This window comes from Salmo trutta, chromosome 40 (assembly GCF_901001165.1).
Source record: "Salmo trutta chromosome 40, fSalTru1.1, whole genome shotgun sequence".
NCBI classification, from domain to species: Eukaryota; Metazoa; Chordata; class Actinopteri; order Salmoniformes; family Salmonidae; genus Salmo; species Salmo trutta.
In genome coordinates, this window is record NC_042996.1 from 22,258,982 (window position 1) to 22,280,947 (window position 21,966).

At 41.8% G+C, this 21,966-nt stretch overlaps 1 protein-coding gene across 1 annotated transcript; it reads left to right on the forward strand.

Annotated features, from left to right (window-relative positions):
• The first annotated feature begins 198 nt into the window (after window positions 1–198).
• LOC115180532 (mucin-19) lies at window positions 199–21,211 on the forward strand. The gene is made up of 27 exons (XM_029742695.1): window positions 199–540; window positions 717–761; window positions 2,487–2,715; window positions 4,837–4,966; window positions 5,118–5,181; window positions 6,018–6,100; window positions 6,486–6,669; window positions 6,826–6,951; window positions 7,186–7,306; window positions 10,696–10,831; window positions 10,945–11,022; window positions 11,124–11,331; window positions 11,527–11,676; window positions 11,984–12,078; window positions 12,235–12,367; window positions 13,001–13,244; window positions 16,349–16,389; window positions 16,509–16,597; window positions 16,740–16,894; window positions 17,261–17,399; window positions 17,574–17,678; window positions 17,960–18,157; window positions 18,399–18,641; window positions 18,992–19,148; window positions 20,450–20,560; window positions 20,798–20,939; window positions 21,061–21,211. The coding sequence occupies exons 1-27, from the start codon at window positions 489–491 to the stop codon at window positions 21,101–21,103; spliced, it is 3,501 nt and encodes a 1,166-aa protein (XP_029598555.1). The 5' UTR covers window positions 199–488; the 3' UTR covers window positions 21,104–21,211.
• Window positions 21,212–21,966: the final 755 nt, after the last annotated feature.

Genomic DNA, 21,966 nt, shown 5'->3' on the forward strand with positions numbered 1-21,966 from the left:
AATAATAATTCAAAATTATGGAATTCAAATACAATTTCTGTTGGCACTAAATCGCTCCATACATTCAGCTGGGGAACGCAACGTTGTGCAATAGAAATACAGCATGTAGAACAAACACCCCTCTCTGACATGAAGAATAAGCAATTGTATCAGCTGTACTCACAAAAAGTTCAACAATGTTAGCTTACTGAACATGGTCCTGATAAAGGATTGGATGTCATTAGTTAAATAAAAGAAAATACACCCAATGTAAGGTGATATGCAGGAAAAGTTTTAACTGGAAAGGGATGGCTATTAACTCTATAGGGACTCGGTGGGGGTATGAGTTGAATGTTTAATCTTTGGTTAATTTCCTGGTCTTATTCAAAGCAGGTGGGTCAGACAAGGGTATAAAAGACCAGAGATAAGGGCAGTTTAGTGAATTGTCCTGTGGTTCTGTCACACTGTCTCTCTCTCTGTCTCTCGTTAAGACTGGTGAGCTAGGGAGCATGGTTCCTCCAGGGTGGACTCTGGTAGCTGTCTTACTTTCTCTTGTCTCAGGTACAGTAGGTCTTCTTTGAAACTTGACTGTGATCATTTTTTTATGCATTTTTATCCGGATTAACTGATTGTCCCCACTGCTAATGTATATATGGTAAAATGAGTTATTACTGTACAGAATTGTACTCCAGTTTGCGTATGGATGGGCTGACATATTAATATTTTGTTATTTCTAGTTCTAGGCCCAGTTGGTTCTGTTTCAACCTCTGATACCCATCAAAGTAAGTAAAGTATCTTCCTCTAAATTACATGTACATAGAAGGCCAGTTTCCCAGACACAGATCAAGCCTAGTCCTGGATTAAAAAGCTCTTTCATTGGAGAATCTCCATTGAGAATGATTTTTAGTCCTGGACTAGACTTAATCCGTGTCTGGGAAACAGGCCCATAAAGGGCAACTCCAACACTTTTCAATCTCATATTCATTATCTCCAGCACCAAACCAATCTACATATGTGAAAATGATAAGTTTCTATGATCTGTGGTTAAAAAGATACCGTAAGAAGAAAGGTCCTAAAAAATGCCTCACAGGGTAGAATTACAAGTAAGAGAAATGGTGAGTTTCAAAACCTGCACGGTATTTTCTTGCTCCCCACGTCCTCATGAATCCCTTAGTAACTTGAAAATCACTGTTTTTAAAACTTTAGATTGCTCATACTGACAAATAATATATAGACATATAATTTAACAATCTGTATGTAAATGTCTTCAATTAAACATATGTAAATTATAGCTATCTAAATATATGTTTAAGCTTTATATTTACATATATTTAAATGTACATACATATATTGACATATTACAAAATTGGCCATTTTTATATATTTCTGCATGTATATTTATATATTTAAATACGCGGTGTGGAAATACATTTTGACAGCATGCTGTGGTAGCTAGTAAAATATATTCCAAAATATATTTCAGAAATAAATGTTGCCATGTAATTTAATTAATGGAAAATGTAGCTTTTTAACTTACATACCGTAGCTAGGCTACATTAAAATACAATGTATAAAACTACAAAGTTCAGCACAAAATCATAATAGCATGATGGACAAGGAGTGCTTTCAATAATCATATTTTTTTTGCTCAAAAAACTTGGTCCATTGTTGAATTGTCACTGGAAGTTCGCATCTGAAATATAAAATATAATGTACAAATGACCTCTGTGCACTTAACATCTGTATTTGAAAATGATGTATTTTAACATCAAATGTGTTCTTACAATGCAGATTCCTTCACCTCCAGTGTCCATTTTCCGACTCGCAAGTTGACAGTTACTCTGTGGAGAATGAAGAGACAGAGTCAGAGAAACAATTCCACACAAGATTAAGAATAAATAAGGGGTTAATTTTCATGAGCATATTTTAATTTCACTCAGAACTAGCTAGATAAATGATACAAAAGACTACTTACATTGACTGGGGTCTGTCCACTGCAGGAGGGAACATTTTGATTAATTTTTTGCTAGAAATAATCTAGCCAGTTCTATCAGAGACACCCAACCCTTACTAAAGCTAGCTAGGTTAGCTAGCTACAGTGCTTCTTCCTATAAAAGTTGTAGCGTACTATAGGACATCTTGCGGGATGCCAGAGAATTCTATTGCACGTTTTTTAAGTGTCAGCCATTGTTGTCAGAATGGCGCAATGTACCATAATCTGCCACCATCTACCACAAACGGTTGCGGCATAAGCTCAAACCTTTTAAAGGAAGAACCACTGTAGCAAGCAACACATTGCTTGGCTAGCCAATATTATTTAACAATAGCTTTGGAAATTAAATTATATCTAATGCATATATAACAGTAACTCTACTGAACTCTACTCAACTTAAATGGTCAAGACAATTGAAAAGGTTGAAAAGTGACGGAGTTTCCCTTTAAATTCAGTTTTTCTATGTGGATTTATTACTGCAGCAGACTTTTGACTCTTCTTTGTTTGTTTCCAGATGTGTGTAAGACCTTCGGCAGTGGAGTCGTCCAGATGTTCAACGGAACGGTATTCTACGTCCGCTCCACCTGTCCGTTCACGCTGACACGTTTTACTCACAACCGGGTGGACTGTGACATCACCATGCGTCGAGGTAAAAACGGCCTGCTGGAATATATCGAGATCAACGTCAACAAGATCCAGACCCGGATTCTGTACAATGGAACCATCTTCGTCGAGCAGAGAATGTTTGTGTTTTTATTTACTCTATTTTACTCTATTTTAATTCTGTTAAATTATGTCTAATTATTTACTCTTAAAAAACAGAACACATAAAGGGGTAGTTGCAAAGTTCCAGAAATAGTCACTTTTCATATAAAATCATATTTAACCTGTCTGGCGCATGTGGGACGAATTCGTCCCACCTACGTAACAGCCACTTCAATCCAGTGGCGCGATTTTTGAATCGTTTGAAATACTATTACTTCAATTTCTCAAACATATGACTATTTTACAGCTATTTAAAGACAAGAATCTCGTTAATCTAACCACACTGTCCGATTTCAAAAAGGCTTTACAACGAAAGCAAAACATTAGATTATGGCAGGAGAGTGCCCAGCCAGAAATAATCAGACACCCATTTTTCAAGCTAGCATATCATGTCACATAAACCCAAACCACAGCTAAATGCAGCACTAACCTTTTATGATCTTCATCAGATGACACACCTAGGACATTATGTTATACAATGCATGCATGTCTGTTCAATCAAGTTCATATTTATATCAAAAACCAGCTTTTTACATTAGCATGTGACGTTCAGAAAAAGCATACCCCCCGCAAACTTCCAGGGAATTTACTAACAGTTTGCTAAATTACTCACGATAAACGTTCACAAAAAGCATAACAATAATTTTAAGAATTATAGATACATTACTCCTCTATGCACTCGATATGTCCGATTTTAAAATAGCTTTTCGGATGAAGCACATTTTTCAATATTCTAAGTACATAGCCCAGCCATCACGGGCTAGCTATTTAGACACCCGGCAAGATTAGCCTTCATCAAAGAAAAATGTTATTACCTTTCTTGTTCTTCGTCAGAATGCACTCACAGGACTTCTACTTCAATAACAAATGTAGGTTTGGTCCCAAATAATCCGTCGTTATGTTCCAACAGCGGCGTTTTGTTCGTGAGTTCTAGACACTATCAGAATACTAAATCACGGTCACGAGCATCGCGCATGGCGTGACAGAACATTTCTAAATATTCCATTACCGTACTTCGAAGCATGTCAACCGCTGTTTAAAACCAATTTTTATGCCATTTATCTCGTAGAAAAGCGATAATATTCCGACCGGGAATCTGCAATGAGCCTAAACAGCCGACTGAAATTTCTCCACTGGGGCGAATCGTGCACGCGCCTCATTGCATTGACACCTAACGGGACACTTGGAAAAGGCGATAATGTGTTTCAGCCAGAGGACGCCTCGTCATCATTCCTGTTTTTCCCGGGTTCTGAGAGCCTATTGGAGCCCTAGGAATTGTCACGTTACAGCTAAGATCCTTACTCTTCAATAAACAGATGCAAAACGCACGACTCCTTGTCAGACAGGGGACTTCCTGCATGAAACCTTGTCAGGTTTTTGCCTGCCATAGGAGTTCTGTTATACTCACAGACACCATTCAAACAGTTTTAGAAACTTTAGGGTGTTTTCTATCCAAACCTGAACAATAATATGCATATTCTAGCTTCTGAGTTGGTGTAGGAGGCAGTTAAAAATGGGAACATATTTTTTCCAAAATTCTCAATGCTGCCCCCTAGCCCCAACAGGATAACACAGTTCAGGAGTGGGTCTTCAAGATCCAGATAAAGTTAACTATAAAGCTGGATTTAAAACTTGTTCGCTGGATATAATGTATGTATCCTGTATTGAATGTGATTTTTAATCCAATGTGCTTAATCGTGGTCTGTGACACTGCCAATTACACTATTACTTCAAAGCAAGTGATTACATTGAATAGTGAAATGTCTGTCCTTCACAGTTTTTTGACATCTGTGATTACTTGTAACTGTAATTATCTTACATAAACTGCTAGCTCTAAGAGAAAATAATGAATGGATGAATCTGGTTACCTTCAAATGCACCAAGGTGATCTTTCTATAGTCTCTTGCGTAATGCAGTTACATACATCATTAATCTGAGAGCATAATTTATTAGATATTTCACCAAATATTAGCTAGATTTTCCTGCCCTTTTCTTCACACCAACAAAATATACAGTCTAAAATGATCATTAACCTACTTGGCATTGAGGAAGAGGATGATGATGATTGATGACGATTGACTATGACGTGTTTGCCACAGGGTGTCCCTTCCCTACGATCACACCTATCAACATGTGTTCCAGTACGGTATCAACACCAAGCTGAGGAGCACTGTTCTACCTCTGTCTGTCATCTGGAGCAGTGTGGGCATGGGCATCGACTCTCTCTGGGTGACTGATCCATGAACAGCTTCAAATACTTTGTTGTTACCTATTATTTAATCTCTCATGCTATCCTTAACAAATGTGATTAGGTTCCTGGTGCCGAGATGACCTATTAATACATAACTGATTGACTGGTCCCTGGCCTGTCCTCTAACAGGTGCAACTGGAGCAGGAGCTAGTCCTTGGAATGACTGGACTCTGTGGACGACCAGATATAGCAGGTTGATTACCTTAGAAACACATTTCTTGTACCTCTTCTAAATATATACAGTAACAGTCAAAACACCTACTCATTCAAGGGTTTTTCTTTATTTTTACTATTTTCTACATTGTAGAATAATAGTGAAGACATCAATATTATGAAATAACACATATGGAATCATGTAGTAAAAAAAAGGGTTAAACAATTCAAAAAATATTTTATATTTGAGATTCTTCAAAGTAGCCACCCTTTGCCTTGATGACAGCTTTGCACACTCTTGGTGTTCTCTCAACTAGCTTTACCTGGGATGCTTTTCCAACAGTCTTGAAGGAGTTCCCACATATGTTGATCACTTGTTGGCTGCTTTTCCTTCACTCTGCGGTCCAACTCATCCCAAACCATCTCAGTTGGGTTGAGGTCGGTGATTGTGAAGAATCTAAAATCTAAAATATGTTTTGATTTGTTTATTAACACTTTTTTGGTTACTACATGATTCCATATGTGTTCTTTCATGCTTTTGAAGTCTTCACTATTATTCTACAATGTAGAAAATAGTACAAATAAATAAAAACCCTTGAATGAGTACTGTAGGTGTGGCCACACTTTTGACTGGTACTGTGTACTGGTACAGTATATATATATATATATATATATATATACTATATATATATATATATCACGTTGTACTTTACATATGGATTGTCTAAGTAATCTGCAAAATGCAGTATGGAGAAAAATACAGTGAACAGCCTCTTGAATATCAATTGTCTGGGCGCTAACTACACTTCTTGCTGTAAACTGCACTTTAACTACACTTCAGTGTATTAACTACTCTATATTTTCCTGCAAAATTAGATGACCGTCAGCGATTGATTGCAGAGAGTATTCTTTCAGAGGACGGGTGCCAGACCATGGACTCCCTCCACACTAAGAGCACGGTACATTTCCTGAATGATGTTCTACGTCCCAAATGACACCCCACTTCTTTTGGATCACTATATAAGTAATAGGGTGCTATTTTGGACGTGGGCCACCGTTTGAAACCTGGTGGTAAAATACTAGTATCACTACTTGGGGTCTCTGGTATTGCGTGCTTGGCCTCAAGGTTATGGCTTGGTAAATAACACTAGACTTCTGGTGAATGGTAATGAATGGATCTAAGACATAGAACTCTACAATTTTCTTGATGTTAATATGTTTTCTTGATGTTAATATTTCTATATAGATAATGCCATGTTGCTGTAACATAGGTTATACTGTTTTGAAGTCTGCACTAGTGTTTTACAGTATGATGTACTGTATGTATTATGTATTATTTAATAGGTCTGTCAGAAGTTCTTCTCCAACTACATTGAATGTCTGCAGGCTAACACAAGCAAATACATAACTCTTTGTAAAGAGAATATTGACGGATATGAAAAAGAGCATTATGTAGGATGTGCGTTCTACAAAGAAATTGCCCATCGGTGTCAGACCAGCTACGCTTGGAGGACCTTGACACACTGCCGTAAGTAAATCAGTTCAGAAAAAAGCTTTTAGTTTATAAATATGTTATGAACAGTTATAACACATTATAATGACTATTATTCTTGTTAAAGTAATTTTGTCTTTAATGTCTTTAACAAATTCTTAAAGACGTGTGTGTCTGTCTGTTGTGAAACAGCTGAGTTCAGTTGCCCAGGAGAACTACACTTTGAGGAGCAGGGTGATGCGTTTGTTCCCACCTGTTCCAACCCAGCACCTAGAACCAATGATCAGGACATCACCAGCACCTGTGTCTGCCCCCAAGGTAGGCCTTACACTGTCATCCGGAGAAACACTGTTTCAAGTGTAGTCTAAAGTGTAAAAGGTTTCTTTAAAATATTATTTGTAACTGAGCAGACAATGTCTTAGCAAGCAGATCTGCACTGCTTTTAAGATTACCGTCACATATTATGCCATCTGCCGGGAGACAATTTTAAACATTATCTTAAGTGTTACAATCACATAAGTTTGATGAGGGTTTTAAATGGCTATGTTTCAGGTGAGGTATTGAACGATCGAGCGGAGGGCCATGACTGTGTAAGTGTGTCAGCCTGCCCATGTGTGTACGCCGGGAGGAACTATGCACCTAGGGAAGAACGCAGAACAAAATGCCAGACCTGGTGAGAGAATCAGAACTCAGGAGTCTTTTTTGGACCAGAGCACTATGTGGTTTTAGTCAAAAGTATTGCACTAGAGTATGCAGTGCCTTCGGAAAGTATTCAGACCCCTTGACTTTTTCCACATTTTGTTACGTTACAGCCTTATTCTAAAATTAATTAAATAAATACAAATATTCAACAATCTACACATAATACCCCAAAATGACAAAGTGAAAACAGGTTTTTAGAAATTTTTGGAAATATATCAAATAAAAAAGAACTGAAATACTTTATTTACATAAGTATTCAAACCCTTTGCTATGTGACTCGAAATTGAGCTCAGGTGCATCCTGTTTTGATTATTCATCCTTGAGTTGTTTCTAAAACTTGATTGGAGTCCACCTGGGGTGAATTAAATTGATTGGACATCATTTGGAAAGGCACACACCTGTGTATATATGGTCCCACAGTTGACAGTGCATGTCAGAGCAAAAACCAAGCCATGAGGTCGAAGGAATTGTCCATAGAGCGCCGAGACAGGATTGTGTCGAGGCACAGCTCTGGGGAAGGCTACCAGGCCTCCAGTGCGCATCCACGGCCCAGTACGTCCTGTGCCTGCTCCTCGCACTCTCCCTCCAGTGCGCCTCCATAGTCTTGTACGTCCTGTGCCTGCTCCTCGCACTCTCCTTTCAGTGCGCAGCCATAACCCGGTACAGCCAGTGCCTGCTGTGAGCACTCGGCCCTTAGTGCATCTCCCCAGTCCGGTGAGACCGATTCCTGCTCCTTGCACTATTCCTCCAGTGCGCAGCCATAACCCGGTACAGCCAGTACCTGCTGTGAGCACTCGGCCCTTAGCGAGAGCAGAGCGGCGACGAGAGGAGGCATGATACCAACGAAGAGGCAGGTGCGAGAGGCAGCCCCCCCCAAAAAAATTGGGGGGGGGGCACACGGGTAGTTGGGCAGAGTCAGGGTGGAGTCCTGAGCCAGCTTTCCGTGTTTACTGTGGGGAGCAAGCAACGGGGCAGGCACCGTGTTGTGCGGTGATGAGCACTGTGTCGTCACTGCGCATTCACAGGCCGGTGCGATCTGTGCCCGCACCCTGCAGTTGTCGAGCTGAGTTGAGCATCCAGCCAGGGCGGGTTGTGCAAGCCATATGAATCCAGGCCTCCAGTGCGCATCCAGTGCGCATCCAGTGCCCAGTACGTCCTGTGCCTGCTCCTCGCACTCTCCCTCCAGTGCGCCTCCATAGTCCAGTACGTCCTGTCCCTGCTCCTCGCACTCTCCTTTCAGTGCGCAGCCATAACCCGGTACAGCCAGTGCCTGCTGTGAGCACTTGGCCCTTAGTGCGTCTCCCCAGTCCGGTGAGACCGATTCCTGCTCCTTGCACTATCCTCCAGTGCGCAGCCATAACCCGGTACAGCCAGTGCCTGCTGTGAGCACTTGGCCCTTAGTGCGTCTCCCCAGTCCGTTGAGACCGATTCCTGCTCCTCGTACTCTACCTCCAGTGCGCCTCCATAGCCCAGTACTTCCTGTGCCTGCTCCCCGCACTCGCCCTGAGGTGCGTGTTACTAGTCTGGCGCCTCCTATGCCAGCTCCACGCACCAGACCTCCAGTGCGCCTGCCCAGTCCGGGGTGTCCTGTTCCTGCTCCCCGCACTCGACCTGAGGTGCGTGTTACCAGTCTGGCGCCACCTATGCCAGTCCTACGCATCGGACCTCCAACGACGCTCCTCAGCCTGGAGCCTCCAGCGGTGGTCTGCAACCCAGAGCCTCCAGCGGTGGTCTGCATCCCAGAGCCTTCAGCGGTGGTCTGCAACCCAGAGCCTTCAGCGGTGGTCTGCAGCCCAGAGCCTTCAGCGGAGGTCTGCAGCCCAGAGCCTTCAGCGGCGGTCTGCAGCCCAGAGCCATCAGCGGCGGTCTGCAGCCCAGAGCCATCAGCGGCGGTCTGCAGCCCAGAGCCTTCAGCGGCGGTCTGCAGCCCAGAGCCTTCAGCGGCGGTCTGCAGCCCAGAGTCTTCAGCGGCGGTTGGCGGTACGAAGCCTCCGGCGAGGATCCATATTCTGGTTCCTCCGGACATACAGAAGCGGGGTGATCATTTGGCGATGGGGGTACTATGCCTGGAACCAGAGCCACCGCCATAGACATTAGTCACCCACCCTACTCTCCCTTTGTGTTTTGTTGTTGTTTATTTATTTTTTGCATTTGGAGTCTGCACCTTTGGGGGGGTACTGTCATGTCCTGACCCTAGTAAGATGTCATTTTCTATAGTAAAGTAGGGCAGCGCGTGACAGGGGGTGTTTTGGGTTGTTCTATGTCACGCTGCATTTTGGTCCGCTCCTTCGAACAACCGTGACACTGACAGAGCTCAAGAGTTCCTCCATGGATATGGGAGAACCTTCCAGAAGGACAACCATCTCTGCAGCACTTCATCAATCAGGCCTTTATGGTAGTAGCCAGATGGAAGCCACTCCTCAGTAAAAGGCACATGACAGCCTGCATGGAGTTTGCTAAAAGGCACCTAAAGACTCTCAGACCATGAGAAACACGATTTTATGGTCTGATGAAACCAAGAATGCCAAATGTCACGTCTGGAAGAAACCTGGGACCATCCCTACGGTGAAGCATGGTGGTGGCAGAATCATGCTGTGGGTGTGTTTTTCAGCGGCAGAGACTGGGACACTAGTCAGGATCGAGGGAAAGATGAACGGAGCAAAGTACAGAGAGATCCTTGATGAAAACCTGCTCCAGAGCACTCAGGACCTCAGACTGGGGCGAAGGTAAACCTTCCAACAGGAAAACAATCCTAAGCACACAGCCAAGATAATGCAAGAGTGGCTTCAGGACAAGTCTCTGAATGTCCTTGAGTGGCCTGCCAGCTGGGACTTGAACCTGTTCGAACATCTCTGGAGAGACTTGAAAATAGCTGTGCAGTGACTCTGCCCATCCAACCTGACAGAGATTGAGAGGATCTACAGAGACGAATGGGAGAAACTCTCCAAATACAGGTGTGCCAAGCTGGTAACGTCATACCCTAGATGACTCAAGGATGTAATTGCTGCCAAAGGTGCTTCAACAAAGTACTGAGTAAAGGGTCTGGATGCTTATGTAAATGTAATATATATTTTTTTATATATATAAATTAGCAAATATTTCTAATCTGTTTTTGCTTTGTCATTATGGGGTATTTTGTGTAGATAGATAAAGGGAGACATGTTTTTTATACGTTTTAGAGTAAGTCTGTAACCTAGGAAAATGTGGAAAAAGTCAAGGGGTCTGAATACTTTCCAATGGCACTGTGTGTTAAAAGGGTGTCACTTGTGAACTAGTCAGACTTCTCATTGAATTTGTCCACTTATTGATTTTGTCCCGATCAGATATACCGTAACATGATACTCATTTATTTCTCTACAGTGTGTGCAACAATGGCAAGTGGATATGCTCTCAGAACAGCTGCCCTAGTAGGTGTGTTATTGAAGGGCAGTTTGTGACCACGTTCGATGGGAAACAGTATGCCCTTCCCGGTAAATGCACATACATGGCCTCTAAGGTAAATCAATAGATTATCATCTCACAGCACTATGGTCATTTTCAGTTGTACTCATACAGTACTTTCACCTAAAGTACTAACTTCCCTTATTCTTTATGAATGAAATAAAACAGGGTTTTAATTGGACGATATCCATACATTTTTCTGAGAGGACGTCCTCCATCCAAAACGTGTTTCTTCAGATTTACCAGGTACTATTTGTCTGCTTGTAACTTTTGCTTCCCCTTTACATTCAAAGTCTGTTTATGATAATCAACAACTTCTAAAACACTTTTTTGTTTGTCAATTACAGAATACCTACAGATTCTCTCACAACAGTGTACAGTTTGAGAAAGAGGAAATTCGAGAGCTACATCAGTCAGACAATGCCATGGTGTTCTGGCAGTCATCCATGTATGTTCAGGTATTGACATCCTTTGGCATGAAGATCCAAGTACAGATGTCTCCAGACCTCCAGCTCTATATCACACTACCACAGAGTGAAGTAGGGATGCCAGAAGGTACTTTGCTTTCATCATCATAATGGTTTTGCATCATATATTATCACTATATATGATCATTGTAATTATATATTATCATTGTCATAACAGTATTTAAGTCACATGGACTGAATCCTGTGAACAAACAAACAAATGATGTCATGTATCTGGTCATTTCTGCACTGTAAAATAACGTGGTAACGTTCCTTTTACTAGGACTTTGTGGAAACTACAATACCGATACCACTGATGATTTCACCACAAGCAGTGGTATTGTAGAAAATGCAGCGGAACCGTTTGCGCTGTCCTGGAGTGTAGGGGACTGTCCTGTTAACATACCTAAAGTCTGCATCAACACCGACAACGGTAAAGTCCCTCTGAAGGCTTCATGACTTAACAAATAGGTTCTCACATGCGTTCAGTAGGTTTTTTATGAAGGAAATTAATCAGTTTGTTTTAATGACTTTATGAAAATAATGCATGTAGTGACAATGTGTTACTTTTATATAGTATAGTATAGCTATTTTTTTGTTGGGTACATTACATAGTCTACATGACTTCAAGAATGAGGGGAATGTGAATGCGTCTTGCAATACGACATAGTGTAGAAATGGAAAAATCCTAATTCTGTTGTTGTGCTTCTTAATCTAACATGTGGACGATTACCTCTCAGAAATATTTGCAGATGAGAAGTGCCACCCCTTGAGAGACCCCAGTGGGATTTTCGCCAAGTGCTTTGATCATGTGCCTACTGACAATTACCACAAGGCAAGGATTAACTAATACCAACAAATCTTGAGAACTTTTTATACATTGATTAAGGTCAAACAAAAATACATATTTGAATTGGAATTTACCTTGTATTTAACTAGGAAATGATGATGTAACAATGTTTTGTAATTATTTGTGACTTCATGTTCGCAGGCTTGTATCCAGAGAACGTGTACCTGTGGAACTGGGCTGCAGCAGTGTTTGTGTGTGGCCCTGGCAAATTATGCCAAAGCCTGTGCCAACCAGGGCATCACAGTGGGTGACTGGAGAAGGGCCAACAACTGCAGTGAGTAACACCCATAGAGTTAGCAATTGGAGTACTAGAATGGACATTAACCTTCTTATGATGGTATATAAGGTCAGACATATTGGTAAGCCAGTGGTCAGCCAGCACTGTGATACGATATTGTGTAAAACAATATATTTGAATATTATTTGCACAGTATGTTTGTTAGGTGGAATGATTCCAATAATGTTTCTAATTTACATTCCATATAAACAATGCAGTCAATCCACAGCCATACACTGGCTGAAATTAGTTTGTGATAGGACTTAGACAAGTTGGAAATGCAAACATGTATCATATAATAACACTCACAGCTTTCCAAGAAAACAAACATTGAGAAATGTATTGTCTGTCAACATATATTTTATAGGCTATTTATACAGAAAATCGGTATAAAACCTGTGTAAACCGTATTTATATGACAATATTTTTGATTGACAATTCTATTACACAATTTCTGATATACTGTATCACATTACTTTTATTTCGCTGCAAAAGTAAAAGCAAGAAATGCATTAACTTCTTCTCTACTGCCATTCATTCCAATTAAACTGGTTTGGATTTCTCACTGACCAATATTTCTGCTATTTTCTGTAAATGTTTATTAACATGAATGTCATTTTGGATTTCCAGCGGTATCGTGTGAGAACAATCAGAGGTTTGACTACGAAATGCAGGTGTGCAACAGCACCTGTCTCTCCCTATCCCGGCCAGACCCCAGGTGTGGGGTGGAGGATGCACCTGTGGAGGGCTGTGGCTGCCTGGAGGGCACTCATCTGACCGGGGGGCTCACCTGTACCCCGAAGGCCCAGTGTCCATGTCACCATCAGGGAGGAGTCACACCACCAGGACCTGTTATCATCGATGGACGACAGTGGTGAGTTCCTCTTACATACTGCTATGGAGGTATCATTACAGATGACTGTGTCAGCATAAATAATTTGACCCTTGCACAAAAAAACAGGAGATCCTATTACAGAACATGCTACAGTTTGTTGGTAGTATTTTTATTACGTTTATTTGAACAGGGACAATGTACAACAAAACATAAGTCTCAGTCCACTTGAGAAAAGATGTGTTGGACCAGATGTATTCAACTGCTAATATCCATCTGCAGTCCCCGAGCATGGTCACTGTCACGGCCGTCGTGGTGAATGGATGACCAAAACGCAGACGGGATGTGAATGCCCATCTTTCCATTTAATTAGAATAAAATGAACACCAAAAAACAAGAAACAATAGACCGACAGGAAGAGTTAGCAGGCTAACATAAAGCAGTGCTAAAACAACAACCCACAAACCCCAGGTGAAAAACACATTCCTAATATATGACTCCCAATCAGGAACAATGATATCCAGCTGTTCCTGATCAGGAGTCACAAGACTAACACAGAAACAGACATACTAGAAAACACATACAGACTTCTTCTGCCACGTCCTGACCAAAATACTACACAACTACTCCCTCTGCTGGTCAGGACGTGACAGTCACATATAAACAAGTAAATACATTATATACGAACAGACAACATACAAACATCAGACAATTTTTTTTGTGTTAGGAATAATAACAAAAACAGAGGTCAGGATATACAGATACGTTTACAGACAAAAGTCAAGTTTTGCACGTAATAATCATTGGATGCATTGCTATTGGAACCATGAGTTGTAAAAAACCAGCAACAAAAACAAACAGCAAAGAAAAAGGTTTGTAAGTGGTTACAAACCTGCTGTTCTTTATACTGCTTTTTGTGTAAAAGCACGGACACTAGTCACCATTTTTGGTTTTCTGGTAGTTGGTTCCAGTGTTGAACAGCTTTTAAAGAATGCAGATTGGGCAAAAACTGTTCTACACACTGGAACTCTACAGTTTCCATTCACTTCTCCCCTAGTATGTGACCGTATACATACAGTGCCTTGCAAAAGTATTCATCCCCCTTGGCGTTTTTCCTGTTTTATTGCATTACAACCTGTAATTTAAATTTATTTTTATTTGGATTTCATGTAATGGACATACACAAAATAGTCCAAATTGGTGAAGTGAAATGAAAAAAATTACTTGTTTAAAAAAAAGTATATAAAAAAAAAAAAAAAAGTGGTGCGTGCTTATATATTCACCCCCTTTGCTATGAAGCCGCTAAATAAGATCTGGTGCAGCCAATTACCTTCAGAAGTCACATGATTAGTTAAATAAAGTCCACCTGTGTGCAATCTAAGTGACACCTGATCTGTCACATGATCTCAGTCTATTGTGGCAGACGAGGGGGTTTGGTCAAGACGTTTACACAGATCAGACACGGACAGAGTATGATTAGCTTGGTTTCAAGTGTGTTTATTAAATAAAAATCAAAAGAAAAGGATAGGTCTCCCCATGAGACCCTCTCCGGGATACCATCTTCTGGGCTCCGGGTCTTGCTGTATCCTGTTTGGCACAAACTCAAACTCCCTCGTCTTAGCTCGGGCACCGTCTCCAACAACACAGAAGTCACCTTACTTCCTCCAGTCCTCTCCTGTGTGCTGCCCTTCTGGCAGCTTTATGGGGCTTTTACAGCTGGTGAGCAATCAGCCAACTCCCCAATCAGCCCCAATCAGCCCCAATTAGCCCTGGGCGGCGAGCCCGTCGAGACCTGGCACGTCCAGCAAATGGAACCATCGCCTCGTGATGTATACTCTGTCTGTCACCAGGCCTCGACGAGTCTCCTACTGGTGGCTGATCTTCTGTACGCCACAGTATATATACACCTGTTTTGAAAGGCCCCAGAGTCTGCAACACCACTAAGCAAGAGGCACCACCAAGCAAGCGATACCATGAACAAAGTTGTGGAGAAGTACAGATCAGGGTTGAGTTATAAAAAAAAACTGAAACTTTGAACATCCCACGGAGCACCATTAAATCCATTATTAAAAAATGCAAAGAATATGGCACCACAACAATTCTGCCAAGAGCGGGCCGCCCACCAAAACTCACGGACCAGGCAAGGAGAGCATTAATCAGAGAGGCAACAAAGAGACCAAAGATAACCCTGAAGGACCTGTCCATAGGACCACTTTAAGCCGTACACTCCACAGAGCTGGGCTTTATTTGTAAAGAAAAATATAAGCAACACATTTGGTGTTCACCAAAAGGCATGTGGGAGACTCCCCAAACATATGGAAGAAGGTACTCTTGTCAGATGAGACTAAAATTGAGCTTTTCGGCCATCAAGGAAAACATTATGTCTAGCGCTAACCAAACATCTATCATCACCCCGAGAACACCATCCCCACAGTGAAGCATGGTGTTGGCAGCATGTGCTGACCAGCTGGCAAATGTCTTCACTGACATGTTCAACCTTTCCCTGACAGTCTGTAATATCTACATGTTTCAAGCAGACCACCATAGTCCCTGTGCCCAAGAACGCCAAGGTAACCTGTCTAAATGACTATCACTCCGTAGCACTCACATCTGTAGACATGAAATGCTTTGAAAGACTGGCCATGGCTCACATCAACACCATCATCCCAGACACCCTGGACCCAGTCCAATTTGCATACCGCCCCAACAGATCCACAGATGACAACCTCTCTCTTGCACTCCACACTGCCCTCTCCCACCTGGAAAAGAGGAACACCTGCGTAAGAATGCTGTTCATTGACTACACTATAGTGTCTTCCAAGCTCATCACTAAGCTCAGGACCCTGGGACTGAACACCTCCCTCTGCAACTGACTGGATCCTGGACTTCCTGATGGGCCACCCCCAGGTGTTGAGGGTAGGCAACAACACATCCGTCACTCTGACCCTCGACATGGGTGCCCCTCAGTTGCACGTGCTTAGTCCCCTCCTGTACTCCCTGTTCACCCACAACTGCGTGGCCGCGCAGTATTCCAACACCATCATTACGTTTGCTGACGACACAGCGGTGGTTGGCCTGATCACTGATGACGATCAGACAGCCTATACACCAACATCTTACATCCACCTTTTTATACCCTTTTGCAGCAAATGTGAGGATGGAGAATTGCTGTGCTCTGAAGATTGTGGTAAATATATATATTTTTATTTAATAGCTTCTCGATGGTCTAATTTTTACATGATATTACAGTGTTTTTGTGTTTGATATGCCTTCAAATATAATATTGTATGCTACTGTCTGTTTCAGGTTGCACCCAGGGGAAGGTTTGTGTGCATTGCTCACAATTTTCAATAGACACAGCTCAAACAACATGTGACAGTCTGAGCAAACCAACAGTAAGTTCACAGAATTAGAGTTAATATAAAAAATGTAATAAAAAGTTAATATTTCATGCTAGCCCAAAAGTAGAACTGAAAACTGTTCATTGATTCAATTAGCATTGAATTGTAATGAGACACTCATCTTCTTTGTTCCCAGAGTGCTGTTCAGAGTTGTACAAGTGGCTGTTACTGTCCAGGGGGCCAGTTGGAAGACCATAGGGGAGTGTGTGTCACTGTGGACAACTGCACCTGTCAGTACAGCGGCAGAGTGTTCAAAGCGGGACAGAGTGTCAAGACCAACTGTAGAAAATGGTGAGTGAGCCACAACTGTTGCCTTGCAACTGCTGAAGTGTGTATCAATTACAGATACATGCATAAGTGAATGTATCACAGTACGACTTGGGGATTTGTCCATTTTTAAAGACAAACAAACCAACAAACACACCACGAAGTGTATTATATCTAACAAACATCAGGAAGTGTTTGTCTGAGCTGAAGCAAAGATAGTGTTATATACTTACTGTCTGAAATGTAATCCATCATTTGAATCCTAACCTCTACTTAAGTAGATTTTTCACGTAGTTTCCTATTAACATCAATACATGACTAAGCAAAAAATTATACTGAAGTGGAAGTTCGGAATCGCCCCCTAAAAGTTTGTCTCCATCCACTTCCCAGCACCTGCCACCATGCCCAGTGGAGCTGTGTAGATGAACCATGCCCTGGTACATGCCTGGTGTATGGAAACGGACACTATCAAACCTTCGACTCTAAATGGTACCGCTACGATGGGAATTGTCAGTACACATTAGTGGAGGTGAGTCAGAGAAGGCAATCTGATATCACCTTTTCATTGGGTTATCAAGCATTGTTCTTCATTTTGTTAGGGATGTTTGTTTTGTTTTCTAATCTGTACTGCTGTGAAATTAATGGTACTGCTTCTTCAAAAAAAAACATCTACAATTCTGCTGTTTTCTTCCTTCTCTCATAGGATGGCTGTGGTAGTGAAGCTGGGTCGTTTTCTGTCAAAGTGGAGAGTGTCCCGTGCTGTGACGAGGCTCTGACCTGTTCCCGGACCATCGTGTTAGACCTGCTGGTAATACACTTAGCTCACTTCTCTCCTCTGTCACGCCATGCTTTTGAAGTCCATTATTATTAAATAGAACTACCCCTCAGTTTGTTTGGAATGTGTTTTGTTAAGTAGGACTAAGCACCACTTGGGACCACCAGGTAGATACTAATTGTATTGAATAATGTAAATACGTATCAGAAATTTTGCATGAAAATTAGTAATTTTCTACTGAATACCTGTGGTAATAGGACTGTAATATGGAGAGTTATTAACTTCATTAATGAGGTGTTTGTCTTTTCTCTCAGGGTAATGTCACTCTGACTCTGAATGAAATGAAGGTGACGAGACGGCTCCAAGGGGGATGGGCTTCTCTGGAGGCGGAGCCTCTGTACTCCACCCACACTGTGGGCCTCTACATCATGATCTCAGTGCCTTCTAGAGGACTAACCCTCATCTGGGACAAACACACCAGACTTACCGTCATACTGGACGACCGTTGGAGGGTGAGTCCTCTCTATCTAGACATTAAAGATGTAACCTGTAAGATTTCCCTATTGCTCGTTGATCATTGCAACTACAGAAATATCATTTCAACTGCTGAAATATAATTTCATAGCTACTAAGTACTGTTTAGTATTAAGCTATGGTTAAGTTAGCACAAATGTCTTGCCTAAGTTAGTAACCCATCTATTAATTTGATTGTTATTAAGTTAATTACCTAATTAATCAGCCATACTTTCACAGAACCGAGTGTGTGGACTTTGCGGGAACTTCGATTCCAATGAGATGAACGACCTGCAGATAAGCGGGTCATCGGTGGTGTCCAGCCCCCTCGCCTTTGGCAACAGCTGGAAGACGGCCACACCCCCCTGCTCTGACGTGACCAATGAGGTGTTTCCGTGCCAGCGCCACTCCTACTGCTCCGCCTGGGCCGAGAGACGCTGTATGATCCTCAGGGGAGACACCTTTAAGGACTGCCACTTGAAGGTACAGTTTGCTTAAAAGGACAGTTCCCCCCCAAACGTTAAACACCTTTAATTAAGAACTGCCAAAGAGGTACGCTTAAAAGGTTAGTTTACCCCGAACATCACACACCTCCACTTAAAGGTAGGCTTAAAGGGATAGTTCACCCCAAACATGTTGGTCCTTTGTAGCTCAGTTGGTAGATTATGGTGCTTTCAATGCCAGGATAGTGGGTTTGATTCCCACAAACACCCGTACAAGATATTTTAAATGTTTATGTACCCCTAAAAGCATCTGCTAAATTGCATGTATTATATTATTATGTAACACATTTAAGGAGACATTCAGTTAAGATGTTCTGCTTTGTTCTCCAGGTGGACCCAGAGCCCTACTACCAGGCCTGTGTGTTGGAGTCGTGCTCCTGTGAGTTTGAGGGGAAGTTCTTGGGTTTCTGTACGGCCGTGGCGGCCTACACTGAGGCCTGCAGTGACCAGGACGTGTGTGTCCGCTGGAGAACGCCAGACATGTGCCGTACGTAACACAACTGATGCAAATATTATCCTCAGTATTTCATTTAAAAGTAACGCTAACACTTTATTGTTATTTTTTAAATATGTATGAGCCTGCCCAGGATAGTCTTTCAATTAAATGCTACTTACAGTTGAAGTCAGAAGTTTACATACACGTAGGTTGGAGTCATTAAAACTCGTTTTTCAACCGACATAACCTGAAAGGCTGCACAGCAAGGAAGAAGCCACTTCTCCAAAACCGCCATAAAAAAGCCAGACTACGGGTTGCAACTGCACATGGGGACAAAGATTGTAGTTTTTGGAGAAATGTTTGGCCATAATGACCATCGTTATGTTTGGAGGAAAGAGGGGGAGGCTTGCAAGTTGAAGAACACCATCCCAACTGTGGAGTACGGGGGTGGCAGCATCATGTTTTGGGGGTGCTTTGCTGCAGGAAGGACTGGTGCACTTCACAAAATAGACTGCATCATGAGGAAAGAAAATGATGTAGATATATTGAAGCAACATCTCGAGACATCAGTCAGGAAGTTAAAGCTTGGTCGCAAATGGGTCTTTCAAATGGACAATGACCCCAAGCATACTTCCAAAGTTGTGGCAAAATGGCTTATGGACAACAAAGTCAAGGTATCGAAGTGGCCATCACAAAGCCCTGACCTCAATCCTATAGAAATTTGTGGGCAGAACTGAAAAAGCATGTGCGGGAAAGGAGGCCTACGAACCTGACTCAGTTACACCAGCTCTGTCAGGAGGAATGGGCCAAAATTCACCCAACGTAGTGTGGGAAGCTTGTGGAAGGCTACCCAAAATGTTTGACCCATATTAAACAATTTAAAGGCAATGCTACCAAATACTAATTGTGGCCAATCCTGTGTGGCTCAGTTGGTAGAGCATGGTGTTTAAAACGCCAGGGTTGTGGGTGCTATTCCCACGGGGGACCTGCATGAAAAAAAAAAAGTGTATTCACTACTGTAAGTCGCTCTGGATAAGAGCATCTGCTAAATGACTAAAATGTCAAAATTAGTGTATGTAAACTTCTGACCCACTGGGAATGTGATGAAAGAAATAAAAGCTGAAATCAATCCTTCTCTCTACTATCATTTTGACATTTCACATTCTTAAAATAAAGTGCTGATTCTAAATGACCTACGATAGGGAATTTTTACGAGGATTAAATGTCAGGAATTGTGAAAAACTGAATTTAAATGTATTTGGCTAAGGTGTATGTAAACTTCCAACTTCAACTGTATGTATGTGTTATTGAAACAGTGTTTAAGTGAACTATTCCTCTACATACCCATACAGCGGTATACTGTGACTACTACAATGAGCAGGGCCACAGTAGCTGGCACTACGATCCCTGTGGACAGATCAAGACCTGTGGCAAAAACAACCTCTTCACTGGCAAGCTGGAAGGTAACTGAACTGACTCAATTAATGGAAATGGATGATCCATCTAACATGGTCCCAGATCTGTTTGTGCTGTGAAACCAACCTGTCACCAGGCTATGATCCCAGAGCCAAATCTTATGTACACTAATAGATATTTCTGTTTAAGTTTACATGTATGTTTATATCTGTCATGAGAGATGAATCTACTCCTCACAGTGATGTTGAACTTAATGCTAACTTTAGCATTGTTTCTGTGTGCAGGCTGCTACCCGAGATGCCCAGCAGAGGCTCCATACTATGATGAGAACACAAGGAGATGTTCCACTTTGGACAACTGCACCTGTTATTCCAACGAGACTATTGTTAAACCTGGTACAGTTATCAGGAAACCCACTGAGAAATGGTGAGTACCTATTTACACTATATCAGTGCATGTAGGCCTATGTGAGGAAATGAGAAAGGGAAAATTAATTTAACATACAGGAGAATGGTAACTGATCTTTTACTGTGTCCTCTGTCTACAGCACTTGTGAACAGGGACGTATTAACTGTGGTAAGTGGATATAAGTTATGACGGCATTAACATATTTGTAAATCAGTTAAGACTTTGATCACAATTGTGACTGACTTATATTAAAGTATTATATTATCAGGAATGCAGGTTGCAGTTGTAAATGAGAACTTGTTCTCAACTGGCCTACCTGGTTAAATAAAGGTAAAATAAAAAATGTGGTATTAACACATCCATTTATGTGATTTGCCTCTTAAGGTCCTGATCAAAACACTACAACATCTGAACCTACAACCACAGCTACACAATCAACTACAATGAGAACGACACCTGAACCTACAACTATACTGACTATGACACCTGAATATACAACCACACCTAAACAACCCACTACTACACCTGAACCAACAACCACACCTACACAACCCACTACTACACCTAAACCTACAACCACACCTAAACAACCCACTACTACACCTGAATCTACAACCACACCTAAACAACCCACTACTACACCTGAATATACAACCACACCTAAACAACCCACTACTACACCTGAATATACAACCACACCTAAACAACCCACTACTACACCTGAATATACAACCACACCTAAACAACCCACTACTACACCTGAATATACAACCACACCTAAACAACCCACTACTACACCTGAATCTACAACCACACCTAAACAACCCACTACTACACCTGAATATACAACCACACCTAAACAACCCACTACTACACCTGAACCTACAACCACACCTAAACAACCCACTACTACACCTGAATCTACAACCACACCTAAACAACCTACTACTACACCTGAACCTACAACCACACCTAAACAACCTACTACTACACCTGAATCTACAACCACACCTAAACAACCTACTACTACACCTGAACCTACAAC

What these genes read in the sequence shown, in the direction of transcription:
- LOC115180532 (XM_029742695.1), top strand. Translation starts at nt 489, where the DNA reads ATGGTTCCTCCAGGGTGGACTCTGGTAGCTGTCTTACTTTCTCTTGTC. An exon ending in CTTACTTTCTCTTGTCTCAG is followed by an intron (nt 541 to 716) that starts GTACAGTAGGTC and finishes TGTTATTTCTAG; the next exon opens with TTCTAGGCCCAGTTGGTTCT. An exon ending in GAGAAGGGCCAACAACTGCA is followed by an intron (nt 12,368 to 13,000) that starts GTGAGTAACACC and finishes TTGGATTTCCAG; the next exon opens with CGGTATCGTGTGAGAACAAT.